General features: G+C 32.3%; 1 protein-coding gene across 2 annotated transcripts; it reads left to right on the top strand.

Annotated features, from left to right (window-relative positions):
• Positions 1-11,350: 11,350 nt before the first annotated feature.
• LOC139843339 (uncharacterized) lies at positions 11,351-14,418 on the top strand. Of its 2 annotated transcripts, none has more exons than XM_071833417.1 (8): positions 11,351-12,093; positions 12,213-12,312; positions 12,450-12,506; positions 12,919-13,036; positions 13,354-13,433; positions 13,533-13,594; positions 13,692-13,773; positions 14,035-14,418. In XM_071833417.1, the coding sequence occupies exons 1-8, from the start codon at positions 11,735-11,737 to the stop codon at positions 14,092-14,094; spliced, it is 918 nt and encodes a 305-aa protein (XP_071689518.1). In that variant the 5' UTR covers positions 11,351-11,734; the 3' UTR covers positions 14,095-14,418. The 2 variants fall into 2 exon arrangements, with proteins under 2 accessions (XP_071689518.1, XP_071689517.1); XM_071833416.1 differs by having other exon boundaries at positions 13,351-13,433.
• Positions 14,419-14,704: the final 286 nt, after the last annotated feature.

The following is a 14,704-nucleotide window of genomic DNA, read 5'->3' as shown; positions in this document are numbered from 1 at the left end:
ATATATATAAAATATCATGTTATCTTAGAAATATGTGATTTATATAATTTTTTTCCAATTGATCCCGTAATTGAAATGATCTAGGATAACCAATTTTGTTTCGGTCATAGTTTCTTCGTTACAAATCCGTTTTCGTTGATTCAAATTGCCATCTTCTTGGATCGAGTTCTTCTTTAAGACTATGAACTGTAAATACCTTGGTTTGTATTCAAAATCATACGGCATAGGTGAGACTTTAGTGAAACATATGAAGTTAAACATTTTTGTTACAACAAAATCATTTAATGACCATTTTTCTAAAAATACTTATACTTTGAAAAACCAAGTTTTACCTTGTTAAATTAACATATACATAAGTTATATTACAGGTCTTGAAGTATTTTAAAAGTTAAGTTAGAAGGATCTATTTAGTTTGCAAACAAGTTTGAAAACATTCAAACTATGTTCTTGTTGTTAAACTTTTGTACCACAAAATAAGATAGCTATATATATATGAATCGAATAAGGTTATGAACATAGATACTACCTCAAGTTCCTTGGACAAGGTTGCTGTAAAAGAGGAGTAAGAAGCTAGAATCAAAAGGGTGTTGGAAGTGGATGAAAGATTGGAAGTAAGTTGGTGTTCTTGGAAGGTTTTCTTGAAGTGTTTTTGTATGATTTTCTTATGGTGTTTTAGTATGGTTTTTGAAGCTAGATCTTCTTGAAAACTTTGCTGAATTGATTAAGGGTTTTAAGGCTTTAAAGTATGTGTGTGTTTTGGCTAAAATATTGAAGTAAAATGAAACAAAAATGCTCATGTATTTATACTAAAAAAAACGTGTATAATGGGAGTATATGGACAAAATTTTCAAGTAATCATTTTATGTATCTAGTCCTAATTGCTTCCAAATACAATTACCTAGCCCTAAGGGCATGTACAATGGCTGGTTAGGTGGTGATTTGACATGTATTTACTATTAGTAAATACATATAGAAGCTATGTATGATACGAGTACAAATACTCTAGGTATACGTATAGAATTTTGTGAAAAATGGAATGAGGATTCAAATATAGCTATCTTTTGTGAATACACTTATATGGTTTTATGTATTTAAGTCTTTAAAAGTGATTAAATACATTACTTATACGATATATGTATAAACATTATAGGTTGTAAGTATTTATGTCAAATAACGTTACGTATTGTTATTGTTTTGAAAACTTAAGTTAGTAGTTTCAAAATATACTTATAACTTGTTGTTATTAATACAAAATGAGATATTAAAACATTCTTAGATCATGTTAAATATGTATATATACATATATATACACAAACGTATAATTATCATATATTGTATAGTTCGTGATATCGTCGGTCAAACTAGATGGTCAAACGTTGTGTAAAACTCTTTTCGAAAATATAAGTCTCAACAATTTGGATTGCTTATCATGTTGGTAAGGTTTAATTTATGTAAATATTAATCTTATAAGTATAGAAAGATTGAAAAGGTGCGGGTCAACTTTACGGTTTTTGCTTATCGTGTCGGAACCATATAGAGATTAGAGTTTAAATTTGGTCGGAAATTTCCGGGTCGTTACAGTACCCATCCGTTAAAGAAATTTCGTCCTCGAAATTTGGTAGAGGTTGTCATAAATAACCATAGGAATGTTTTCATGACGAATATGAGATGATAATGAAGATAAAACGATTTGATCATTTGAAGCGTACGGGTGAAGCTATCATAAAATAGTGAAATGAGTAAATATGGAATCGTTTTTAATCGATGACGTGGTTTAGAATTGATTTCCGGGATTTAAGGGATTTAGGGAAAATCTTACGTAATAAGATTTGGTTCTTCGGCGATCAGAATCTTCTTTGATTTAATGCGGTAATCTGTTTCGATTTCTCTGTCGGATATTTCACTATAAATCCACTCCTTCGTTTCCTTATTTTTCACAACTCGCATCTTCTACTCTTTCTCCTTAATTCCTACTTTAAGGTATCCTTTGAAATGCTTCATCCCGTTCTGATTTTTGTTATACTTCTAACTTTTATATCTTTCATTCTTCTCTTCCATCTACCGCCAGAAGAATCTATTCACTTTTATGATTTTCTTGGAATTATAATGTTTCTAATTCTCCCGTGTCTTTACGTCGCCATACGTATTGATATACACGGTTTGTAGTTTCTGGGTGGTTGTTGGGTTTGATATCTTTCCTCATACTTCGATGCTCCTGCTTCTGTTTTCCATAATCATTGTCATCCATAGTTAATATTCTCTCCTATTTGCTGTGATCTATACCCCAATTTCTATTTTGGGACTTTGTCCCTTCGTTTCTTCTTCCCGTCCTTGAGTCAAGCGATCAATAGTTCGGAATTCGTAGGTATAAAATTTGGAATGAACCTAGCTTTTGGTTTTAGAATGAAATTGTAATGGCACGATCTTGATTCGTTAAATTACTCGAATATTCCGGAAAAATAGAACTATCAAGGTGATACGTTCTAATATGTTTGGAGACTTGATAGAATGTAAGAGCCGTGTAACATGGCACATGATGACGGTACTGTGAATCATCACATTCCATTAAAAACTTAACATGACTTACTGTAATATAATGAAGTTGATAAAGTTTCATTATATTATACTTATTCATGCATCAGTTCCCAACACTGCTTCAGAACATTCCTATTTTAAACTTGAAGGTTTTAGAACTTAGAAACTAACACAGTTTCTTTTATGTTGTAACGCAGATATTACGGAGAGATAAATATTCTCAGATAAGAATATTTGTGAAAATATCTCCAGAAATATGGAGAATATGTATAACGGAAGATATGAAGATATCTTATAATATCTAAGATAAGATGATGATGAAGAATATCATCGGGAAAGGTTTAGGATAAGGGGTAGGGTTTTTACTAATGGTTTCAGCAGGCACTGAATCGTTTGAATCCTTTGAAAGCAGATTCAGTTCTTGTGATTTATCTACATCCTCCTTCATACTTTGCTCAATCCGTTTTCCAGTTCCAACTCTCCTCTTTTTCTAAGCTTTACCAACACAATGTACTTCATCATTAAACTTTTGACTGTTAAAGTCGTTTACAGTTTTTGCTGCTTCTTTAGCATTTCAAGAACTACTTCATAGTCCAGGATGTTTTTTTTTTTTTTTTTTTTTTAGATCTTCACATTCGAAATATGTAATTCTTAGGGGTAGTCGTTCTTGGTATAACTGGGAGAATTTCTACGAGATTTTCAAAATACTGATTGCGGATTTCGCCAAAGAGATAACGAGTTGCTGGTACGTCTGCTGATGATGTTGTGAAAAAGGTTCTCCGGTAACAACGGCGAAAGGTCAAAGTATAAATATCGAGATTATAATAGGAGTAGTCTCACTGAGAAGTCAAAGTGGAGCTGTGACAAACTTAGCTTCTTGAAAAGGAATTGTAGGGTTGTTCTTGCTAATAAATGGCAAAGGATTCAATACGTTATGTGTTAAATTATGAATTTGGGTTCGAGAGTTCTTCAGGTGTATAACTGTATGTATAAATCTTCATTCCGTAGGCGAGGTGCGGCGGGTTCAACTTCTCGGTCGAGGTGTTTTCAGGAATCATGAAAAGATTTAAATGAGGATTATAATTGTCGAAGTACAAATGAGGTTTAGGATGAAATCAAGTGGCAAACTTGAAGAATTGTTTAGTTTCATATGTTATAATCAACATTTTATTTCATTTTAATTGTCCAATGTTTCTTCTTTATGCCACTTGTTGGATTTGGATAGGTAAAAAAAAAAAAAAAAATTCAAATATGAAATTTAAATGGAAATGGTTATTCTGGGGTGAACGGATACGTATATCGATGGTTGTAAGTAAGATAATAGGATAACCGTTGAATCAGATTCAAGAATGTACAATATAACTTATTAATGTGAATTCTAAATATTCCTCGGGTACTACCCACCCGTTAAAATATTTTCATCATTAATAGTTTGTACGAAGGAATTTTTAATTACTATCTTTATGAAAATATACTTGCATATATATTTTCTTCAGAGATAATCATAGATTTAATGAGTCAATAAGATATTAAACTCATTTGATTTATCGTTAATTCTAGATTACATAATCTCTAAGACTTTAGAAATTACATAATCGTCATACGATACGTAAAGCGAAGATAATCGATGTAGAACGATATATAGAACGAAGATCATACTCGAAGTACAGATATTGAGTCGTGTGATGTTGATATTCGAGATATAGATTGTGATGTTGAGATTGTGATTGGGGTGATAAAGGTACTGTCGGCGTTGACGATGGTAGTACGGATTATGCTGCTGGTGCTGCTGTTGGTGTTTGTAACCTTCGCACCGTATTTTCTAAAGCCACTACCTGAGCGCGAAGCTCGTTGACTTCTTCTATTATACCGGAATGATTGACGGTTGGAACGAGCGAATGAACAAGATTTGAAATATGGGATAGTATGTAATCATGACGAGATACTCTAGAAATGAGCGAGAAAATGGTGTTTCGAATGGGTTCGCCGGTAAGTGCTTCAGGTTCATCGTTAAGAGGGCAATTTGGTGGATGAAATGGATCACCTTCTTCTTGCCTCCAGAAATTTAGTATATTACGAACCCATCCCCAGTTCATCCAGAATAGATGATGGGAAATTGGTTGATCCATTCCGGTGACGCTGTTCTCGGAGCTCGAATGGAAATCCATGTCGGCGTAGCTATCGAAGTCGGAGGAATTCGAACTGGATGAAGAATTCATCTTGTATAGTTGGAGAAATGAATTTTTTTGGTTTGGAATAGATTATAGGAGTTGGGTTTGGTACTCTTCAATACATAATTTTCATATGTATATATAATACCGAAATCCCGTGAATTACGGAGAATCTTTGAAATTCGTCGGGCAATGTTTATAGTAATAGATACGCTAGGATATGAATTTTGTCTATACACTATCGATGCACTAGATGCAGTAAGACGTGTCTAGACTAAAGAATGATAAGCAGGCAACTCCCTAAGGATGATAAGCAGATGGTTTCCGACTAGAAATGATAAGCAAAACTTTTTAGCAGGTAGATACGGTCAAAGTCCAGACTCACTAATGTATCCTAACAACTACCAGTTAGACACACTAATGCAAGGCCTGGTTCGCTAAGACCAACGCTCTGATACCAACTGAAAGGATCCGAAACTAATCATCCGGACATCGTCCATATAGATTAAAAACGAATTACAATAGTTGATAACATCGCGAGGTACTTGACCTCTATATGATACATTTTACAAACGTTGCATTTATTTCTTAAAGGCAATCTATTATTACATCGAGAGTTGACATATTAGCCTAACATTTTATAACAACCAAATGATCTAATCTGCCATTTGCATAACAATAGTCTTTAATGAACTTCAATGACTCGAATGCAACGTCCTTGTATCATAGCTTAAATGGTCCCAAACAATATCCTTAATATGAGCTAATGCACAGCGGAAGACTTAATTCGTACCTGAGAATAACATGCTTTAAAACGTCAACATAAAGTTGGTGAGATATATAGGTTTGTTGCTAGCAGCGTTATAACAATGGACCACAAGATTTCGTATATAATCATTTCAATAAAAATATTCTAAGTGGTTGAGCACTTGGTAACCATACTTAACAATTAATCACGTCGCATATTCCCTTTAATATGAAATCTTACTACACTGTACCAAGTGTAGTCATGAAACGAAGTACTGTGCAACCGTTGAATACTGGTCGTCCAGTCCGGTTGGGGTTGTCAGGCCCGATAGATCTATCAACAGGATTCGCGTTTACAATACCGCTGTAAATATTAGTTACCAAGCTACAGGGAAGTATGCCAGTGGTACAACTCAACGTAGAATATATTTTTCAGTTACTTGTGTCCATAATGTAAAACATAAAATACATGTATTCTCATCCCGAAATATTTAGAGTTTAAAAGTGGGACTATATACTCACTTTCGTCTTGAAGATATATATATAATTTGACTTGGTCTCCGGTTGATATCACGAACCTATCCATATATAATATATCAATATGTTTTCATTTTTAAACAAACGTTATAAATATATACTTGTTATACTTTTAATACTTTGAATAATTCCTTAGTCCGTAGTTAGCAGTCCGATGTTAGTAATTCAATTTTAATGGTTCATTTTTAGATGTTTAATATACCCGCAATGAAATAAATAAAACCCCCAACGAAATCAATAAAACCCCATCGTATATGTGTTGGTCGAGATTAATCTTGACCCATGGTACCGGTGTTGTCAAATGACGTGTTGCGTACATAAAGTACCGGTGTTGTCAAATGACGTGTTGCGTACAATCATGGGATCTTATGATTAATCTTCTCGTGTTGTTTACGGGTGATCCTGAACCATATAAAATTGAATTATAAGTACATATATATAAAATATCATGTTATCTTAGAAATATGTGATTTATATAATTTTTTTCCAATTGATCCCGTAATTGAAATGATCTAGGATAACCAATTTTGTTTCGGTCATAGTTTCTTCGTTACAAATCCGTTTTCGTTGATTCAAATTGCCATCTTCTTGGATCGAGTTCTTCTTTAAGACTATGAACTGTAAATACCTTGGTTTGTATTCAAAATCATACGGCATAGGTGAGACTTTAGTGAAACATATGAAGTTAAACATTTTTGTTACAACAAAATCATTTAATGACCATTTTTCTAAAAATACTTATACTTTGAAAAACCAAGTTTTACCTTGTTAAATTAACATATACATAAGTTATATTACAGGTCTTGAAGTATTTTAAAAGTTAAGTTAGAAGGATCTATTTAGTTTGCAAACAAGTTTGAAAACATTCAAACTATGTTCTTGTTGTTAAACTTTTGTACCACAAAATAAGATAGCTATATATATATGAATCGAATAAGGTTATGAACATAGATACTACCTCAAGTTCCTTGGACAAGGTTGCTGTAAAAGAGGAGTAAGAAGCTAGAATCAAAAGGGTGTTGGAAGTGGATGAAAGATTGGAAGTAAGTTGGTGTTCTTGGAAGGTTTTCTTGAAGTGTTTTTGTATGATTTTCTTATGGTGTTTTAGTATGGTTTTTGAAGCTAGATCTTCTTGAAAACTTTGCTGAATTGATTAAGGGTTTTAAGGCTTTAAAGTATGTGTGTGTTTTGGCTAAAATATTGAAGTAAAATGAAACAAAAATGCTCATGTATTTATACTAAAAAAAACGTGTATAATGGGAGTATATGGACAAAATTTTCAAGTAATCATTTTATGTATCTAGTCCTAATTGCTTCCAAATACAATTACCTAGCCCTAAGGGCATGTACAATGGCTGGTTAGGTGGTGATTTGACATGTATTTACTATTAGTAAATACATATAGAAGCTATGTATGATACGAGTACAAATACTCTAGGTATACGTATAGAATTTTGTGAAAAATGGAATGAGGATTCAAATATAGCTATCTTTTGTGAATACACTTATATGGTTTTATGTATTTAAGTCTTTAAAAGTGATTAAATACATTACTTATACGATATATGTATAAACATTATAGGTTGTAAGTATTTATGTCAAATAACGTTACGTATTGTTATTGTTTTGAAAACTTAAGTTAGTAGTTTCAAAATATACTTATAACTTGTTGTTATTAATACAAAATGAGATATTAAAACATTCTTAGATCATGTTAAATATGTATATATACATATATATACACAAACGTATAATTATCATATATTGTATAGTTCGTGATATCGTCGGTCAAACTAGATGGTCAAACGTTGTGTAAAACTCTTTTCGAAAATATAAGTCTCAACAATTTGGATTGCTTATCATGTTGGTAAGGTTTAATTTATGTAAATATTAATCTTATAAGTATAGAAAGATTGAAAAGGTGCGGGTCAACTTTACGGTTTTTGCTTATCGTGTCGGAACCATATAGAGATTAGAGTTTAAATTTGGTCGGAAATTTCCGGGTCGTTACAAATATGGACAAGGCAAAACCATTAAGTACTCCTATGGTTGTTAGATCACTCAATGTTGAAACTGATCCATTTCGTCCATGTGAAGATCATGAAGATATTCTTGGACCAGAAGTACCATATCTTAGTGCAATTGGAGCTCTTATGTATCTTACAAATTGTACAAGACCTGACATTTCTTTTGCAGTTAATTTGTTGGCAAGGTTCAGCTCTGCTCCTACCAAAAGACACTGGAATGGGATCAAACACATATTTCGATACCTTCGAGGAACTACTGATTTAGGATTATTTTATTCTAACGAATCAAAACAAGATTTGGTTGGTTATGCTGATGCAGGTTATTTATCTGATCCACATAAAGCTAAATCTCAAACTGGATATGTATTCCTAAATGGAGGTACTGCAATATCATGGCGTTCTCAAAAACAAACACTTGTTGCTACATCATCAAATCATGCCGAAGTGATTGCATTACATGAAGCTACTCGTGAATGTTTTTGGTTGAGATCAATGACACAAATCATTACTGATTCTTGTAGACTAGAACGCGATAAAAGTCCAACAATTATCTATGAAGATAATGCAGCTTGCATAGCACAGATGAAAGAAGGGTATATCAAAAGTGACCGAACCAAACACATACCTCCTAGATTCTTCTCATACACTCAAAATCTCATTAAGGACAACGAGATTGAAATGAGATATGTTCAATCCAGCAAAAACTCTGCTGATCTTTTCACGAAAGCACTTCCAACTGCTATTTTCAGAACACACGTTCATAACATTGGCATGAGACATGTTCAAAAGATGTAACAACCGAAGCGATGTCTACTTGAGGGGGAGTCAACTCCATGCTGCACTCTTTTTCCCTTAGCTAAAGTTTTTCCCACTGGGTTTTCTTTAGCAAGGTTTTTAACGAGGCAGTAACTTACAGTTGATCTTCAACAAACAAAATTGCTATCCAAGGGGGAGTGTTATAATATATAAATATATATATATAAATGGATAGTCAATTATTGATACACAAAAGTAATATTATTGTATTACCTAAACTTGTGATATTTTTGCTATAAATAGCCATGAATGCAAGCATTAAACTTGCACCATTTCTCACACTTACAAAGTGTTTCTTTCTTTCTCTCCATTATCATCTTTGTTCTTACACTTCATTATTAGTATTCTTAATCAAGAATCAAACCACTAAAGGTAGTTATAAGCCTACTGAATTATAACATCAAGAATTAAACCACTAAAGGTAGTTATAAGCCTACTGAATTATAACATATAGGAGTTTGTTTAGTGTACTTATTATTGTTTTAGGAAACAAGCTAAGGCACAAAAGGCTTTCAATGAAATGCATATATGAATTTATTTATAGTCGGCTTATGATGGAGTATCTTTTTTTTTTTTTTTTTTTTTTTTTTCATAAGAAGTTTTTTTTCATAAGTTATGGATTTAGATAGTTTTGAGTTACATAATTGCATTCTATTTAATTCTTCAGAGTAATTTTTTTTTGGCGAAAAAATGAATATATAACAAATAAGGAGAATTCATCCCGAACATGAAAACCCAAGAATTACAATTGTTTTAGCATGCCAAAGGCATATAACACATATATGAATGTGTCTTTTTGAAACATTGAAAAGCTAGACTAAAAGTACAACCGATATGATAACAACAATGGACCATTGACCACTCTTTGAAGTGAGGCTATGGACCGGGAGCATCATAAACCTCCACATACGATGTAACCTTTAGGAGTACATGTAACCTTTAGGATGGTATGAATTAAATCATACAGTATATATTTATATATTTATTATATATTTATATTTATTATTATAAAGTTGAATTAAATGTATATTAGATGGCAGATCGTAATGATCCTTTACAATATATAAAGTTGAATTTAATACTTACTATTACGGAGTATAAAACTTAACAACGACATGTATCAATCACTTTTGTCAAATCCGTTTTCTATAAATTATATTTTTGTCGAATCCTTTTTTAAAAGTAGTTTTTTTTATCAAACCCGTGTAATCACGGGTCATAAACTAGTGTAATATAAAAGGTGTGTTAAACATTAAAATATATGTTTATTATTAGTATATTATACTTTAGTTGGTGGATTGGTGGAATATTGACAATTCATGCGAGCATCAAATGCTTATCCTACTCACACTTTTGTCCTTCAGAGTTTTAGAAAAATAATATTAAATATAAAAGGTCAGCTCACTCATTTTATATTTTATAAGAATAAAAACTCGTTAATAGTATTGTATATAATAGTTACTAGGTTTTGAGCCCGTGCGTTGCACGACTGCTCAAAAATCGTTAAAGTTTAGTTATATATAGATACAAATTTTTTATTGTACGATGAGATGAGTATCATTGAACTACTGATGATGACTTCTTGGTCTTGGAAGTGTCAGAGCAAACAAATAGAGAGTAGACTGCATAGACGTTAACTCCGCTTAATATTTTGACATATAGATTACAACCTTTGATTCATGATAATTAATTTTGGTAAATCCAAATATATAGATTGGGATACATAATTATGTTAGATGAAAATGATGAAGTTGATTTTGCCTTTTTCAAGCATTTTTTACTTTTCCAAGTTTTAAAAGGCATGGGGTTACACCCGTTTGTATTTCTATTTTATTAATTCCATTAAGTAATAATATATAAATTAATAATCGTTATTTAGCTGCTTAATTTCTTTAATACTTGTGGAAAGGACATGTGGATTTTCCACTTGGCACAATTAGCTACAATTAAAGTGCTAATCACATGTAATTTTTTTTAAACTCTCTTTTATATAGATATAGATATAGATATTTGCAACACTTTTATGAATGTTAAGACCACTAGCAACGGAGCTCGCCTTCAAGCGTCTTGACCATCGCCCTCCAGGGTACTATTGTCATTCATCCATCATCAATTCACCCTTATGGACTTGCCGTGTATAATTTCTTGACCAAGCATATTCGAGAATGAGGGAAAGAAATATAATGGCTTACTTATATGTATTTTTTAGCTTGAACACTTGTACATTGATTTATTAAAGTAATTTGGTACGACAATGTCCGTTGAGTATGTCATTAAATTTAGTGTTAATATCCTAGAAAAAAATGAGAAGAACATGATAATGTAAAGGTTTGTCTTGATGAGGAAGATCGTTATCGTTGAGAATGGTGTAATCACACCTTAAAAAACTAAAGAGTATTAGAAATTTTTTTACATTCAATTTAATTTATTAATTAAAATTAATTAATAATTGATGTTATTTATGATATATAAAAAATTTGGGGACAGAAAAAATATTCTCAAAAATAGAATGTCGTAGTGTGTGTGAGAGAGAGAGAGAGAGAGATGAATCAGCTTGCAACGAAAACAACCAATAACAGCTTACCAGTTTCAAATCGATAATTATTATCGTTATCGTTACTATTATTCCAGATTTCTATTTCCATATTTAGCTTGTATTATAGAATTATATTTATTATACGGAATAAATTATAAATAAATTAAATAAATAATAATAAATAATAATTGCTTGTATGACCTAATCTGTGTCGTTTGTTCGAATTAGGGTTTGACTTATCAACGATTGAATCACTTTGAGGTTAGTAAAGATGATTTCAACGAAGATCATAAGTTGAATATCTGTACATCTTATCTTATGTATCTACATAAGAGAAGAATCTAGGGTTTCAAAATTGCGTAATAATGGTTACAGGATTTCATCATCTTCAACAGCAACAACAAAGTTCTGGTATAAATCAACAAGTGATATCATTTGATTCTAGCGTAAGAGATACTAAATCTGAAATGATTACAATTGGGAATTATGATTTTAGTAGGATGAATCATCATTATCATTATCATAATAATAATAGTACAGGTGGCATTAGTTTTCAAGGGAATTCAGGTATAGTAGATAGTACTAGTTCAACATTTACAGAAATTGGGAATACTTGTAATAATTCACTTGTGGTTGATTCGGTTTCGGAACCGAAAAATCGAGTTGCGTTGGCTGTGGAGTGGTCTGTTGATGAACAGTATAAATTAGAAGAAGCACTTTCCAAGTATGTGTTTTTGCACACATTTTTTTAATGTTAAAAGATGCTCCTTTTCATATTTTTTTTCTTTAGTTGGATGATTGGATAGTAAATTAAGAACTGGATTTTTTTTTTTATTAATTTAGATATGCAGATGAACCTGGTATCGTAAAGTATGTGAAGACTGCTGCAACGTTGCGTAATAAAACTGTTCGTGATGTTGCACTCAGGTGTAGGTGGATGAAGGTGAGCTTCTTGTTACCCGTTTTGTTTATGATACATTCTTGGGAGCTTGTTTTTTATTAATGGTTTAAATGTAAAAATTTGTGGCCACATTGTAAAGTTTCTCGCTTGAATGGTTATTAAGATGAAGTATTTGGCAGAGAAAACGAAGGAAACACGAGGAGCTGAATCTGTGGAAGAAAACAAAAGATAGGAAGGTACGTCAATTGGATACTTGTTTGGCATTTTTTCTTGTATCTAAATATCTAAATTTCTTTGAGCTGAGGTATATTTACTTAGAAGTGGTAAATGTGTGTATATATGCATATTAGGAAACTGTGGTTTATCATGCTTGAATCAGAATAATGGTGTTATAGGATTCTGTGGTTTAGCAAGCATGAATTTACATATATAAGTAGTTATTAATAGGATAATGAGGGCTTTGATATGGTCAGGTACTCAGCATCATTTACATGATTGCAAGATCGCAAGATAATTATTAAGAAATTGCTTGTAAGAACTAATGTCTAATACTCCATTCATTGTAAAATATTCTTTTTTGTTTTCTCTTCTCACAAGCAATGTATTGCTTGTTCAATGATCAGTATCAAATGTTTCATATTAATTCAGGATAAAGTGATGGAAGTGTCCTCGAAGTCAAGTGTTCCATCAAATTCAACCATTAATGTGGCTCCGTTTTCAGTTTCAACAATGCAGCGTGTTCAGGGTGATGGTAATCATGTTGAAGGTTAGTGTTTTATCAGGCTTGTCGATTTCTAAGATGAACAGTAATGTCACTGAGTTCAACTAGATGCATCTCTTTTTTGAACGAGTGAAGTAATAAAGTCATGTAGTCAATGCTTAGCCATAGAATACAATACATTATTAGTGAAATAATTAACCAAGCAAATTTTTATTGAAGTACATAGTACTATTGTATACCCTTGGTCCCTAAATTTGAGCAGCATTAACTTAATTCAAGCATTTAATTACTCATAAAGTTCAACCTCTGTCTTAATGGTTGTATCGACACATAATTTTTTCCCCTATTTTCTGAAGCAGCAGTACAAGGCTCAATAAGGCATATGTTGGATCAAAACAGCCATGTTCTGAGTCAGATCTCAACTAATATCGGTTCGTTAAAGGTAACTACTTGTTCCACCTTTTCAGACCATATATTGTAACATATATGCTTGTACATGTGTCATATTTGTGCAAGCTGAGGTATACACCATTATTTACAGCTGCAGGAGAATATCAACCTTTTTAGTCAGATGAAGAACAATCTCAATGCCATCTTAAATGAGTACGCGAGATAAATATAACTTTTTTTTTTTTGCTTCTGTATGCATTGATGTTAATGCTGCTGCTAACCGATACGGCCTTAATCTTATTTCTCATAGCATGAGGTGCGTGCCTGGGCCGCCACTACCCGTGGCACTAAATGAGGATCTTGCTAATAGCATCCTGTCCAATAAAACTCAGGTATTTTTGCTTTCGTGTTTCTATTTTTAAATAGAGGTGGCAACAGTTGGGTTTGGTAATGGTTCACGTGGCAATTTTAGTTCATTTGACCCTTATCGAAGCCATGTTCGGTGACCTGATCTCCTTTTAAACATTTTGTTTGGTCCATTTGACCCTTATCAAATATATATATAACCCGTGCTGACCTATAAGTAAGTAGATTTTTCATTTATAGTAAAGTTGATTATTCTTTATAGTTGTTTTGTGTTTGATAAACAACAGACAATGATGTTCACCTCATCGCGACAGATGAGTATGAAACAAGAGCCTGGGTGTTGGTGAAGGATTTTTTTTCAACTATTTTTAGTTCTCGAAGTACAAAGTAATATTCGCTATAAAGTCAATGGGCAACAAGTTTTCACTCTTCAACTTTATGGTCCTCACAAAACTAGTTAATTGGTACACTTTGAGGGGTTTTTTTTACGAAACTGTATTGGTTGCCTATTTGGACCGAAACCCACAATAAGAAAGTTTGTACAACTTCATTTTCGAAAAGCTAAGAATGTTTAGCTTGCTACTTACCTCAAGTGTAACCATTAAGAACAATGTTCGTATTGTATTTGAGTGATGATTAGTAAAGGGGACATAGTTATCTTCTTTGTAGTTCTTTACCCTTTTTTCGTTTATATAAGTAGTAATTTTGGTTCATTTACTTGTGAGTTGGTCGTTCGTTGTTGTGTAATCTCAAGATGGGTCATATTAAGCTTAAGTGTAACAAGTGCAAAAGCGTTTGAAGCGTATTTTGGCATCATCTAATATGTATGCTGCAACATGTGTTATACATGAGCATATGCTGTTGATGCCTTTGTTGTCACAACTCTGCAATCATCAGTTATTTGTAATTTTCTTTAAGGTGGCAAAAGGTGTTTGGGTCATGACCTTTTTTGACCTG

The sequence above is a fragment of the Rutidosis leptorrhynchoides genome, chromosome 4 (assembly GCF_046630445.1).
Source record: "Rutidosis leptorrhynchoides isolate AG116_Rl617_1_P2 chromosome 4, CSIRO_AGI_Rlap_v1, whole genome shotgun sequence".
In the NCBI taxonomy this organism is placed as follows: domain Eukaryota; kingdom Viridiplantae; phylum Streptophyta; class Magnoliopsida; order Asterales; family Asteraceae; genus Rutidosis; species Rutidosis leptorrhynchoides.
Note: the sequence above shows the minus strand (reverse complement) of the source record. Positions and strands in the feature narration are given on the sequence as shown.

What these genes read in the sequence shown, in the direction of transcription:
- LOC139843339 (XM_071833416.1), top strand. Translation starts at nt 11,735, where the DNA reads ATGGTTACAGGATTTCATCATCTTCAACAGCAACAACAAAGTTCTGGT. An exon ending in CTAATATCGGTTCGTTAAAG is followed by an intron (nt 13,434 to 13,532) that starts GTAACTACTTGT and finishes CATTATTTACAG; the next exon opens with CTGCAGGAGAATATCAACCT. An exon ending in CTCAATGCCATCTTAAATGA is followed by an intron (nt 13,595 to 13,691) that starts GTACGCGAGATA and finishes TATTTCTCATAG; the next exon opens with CATGAGGTGCGTGCCTGGGC.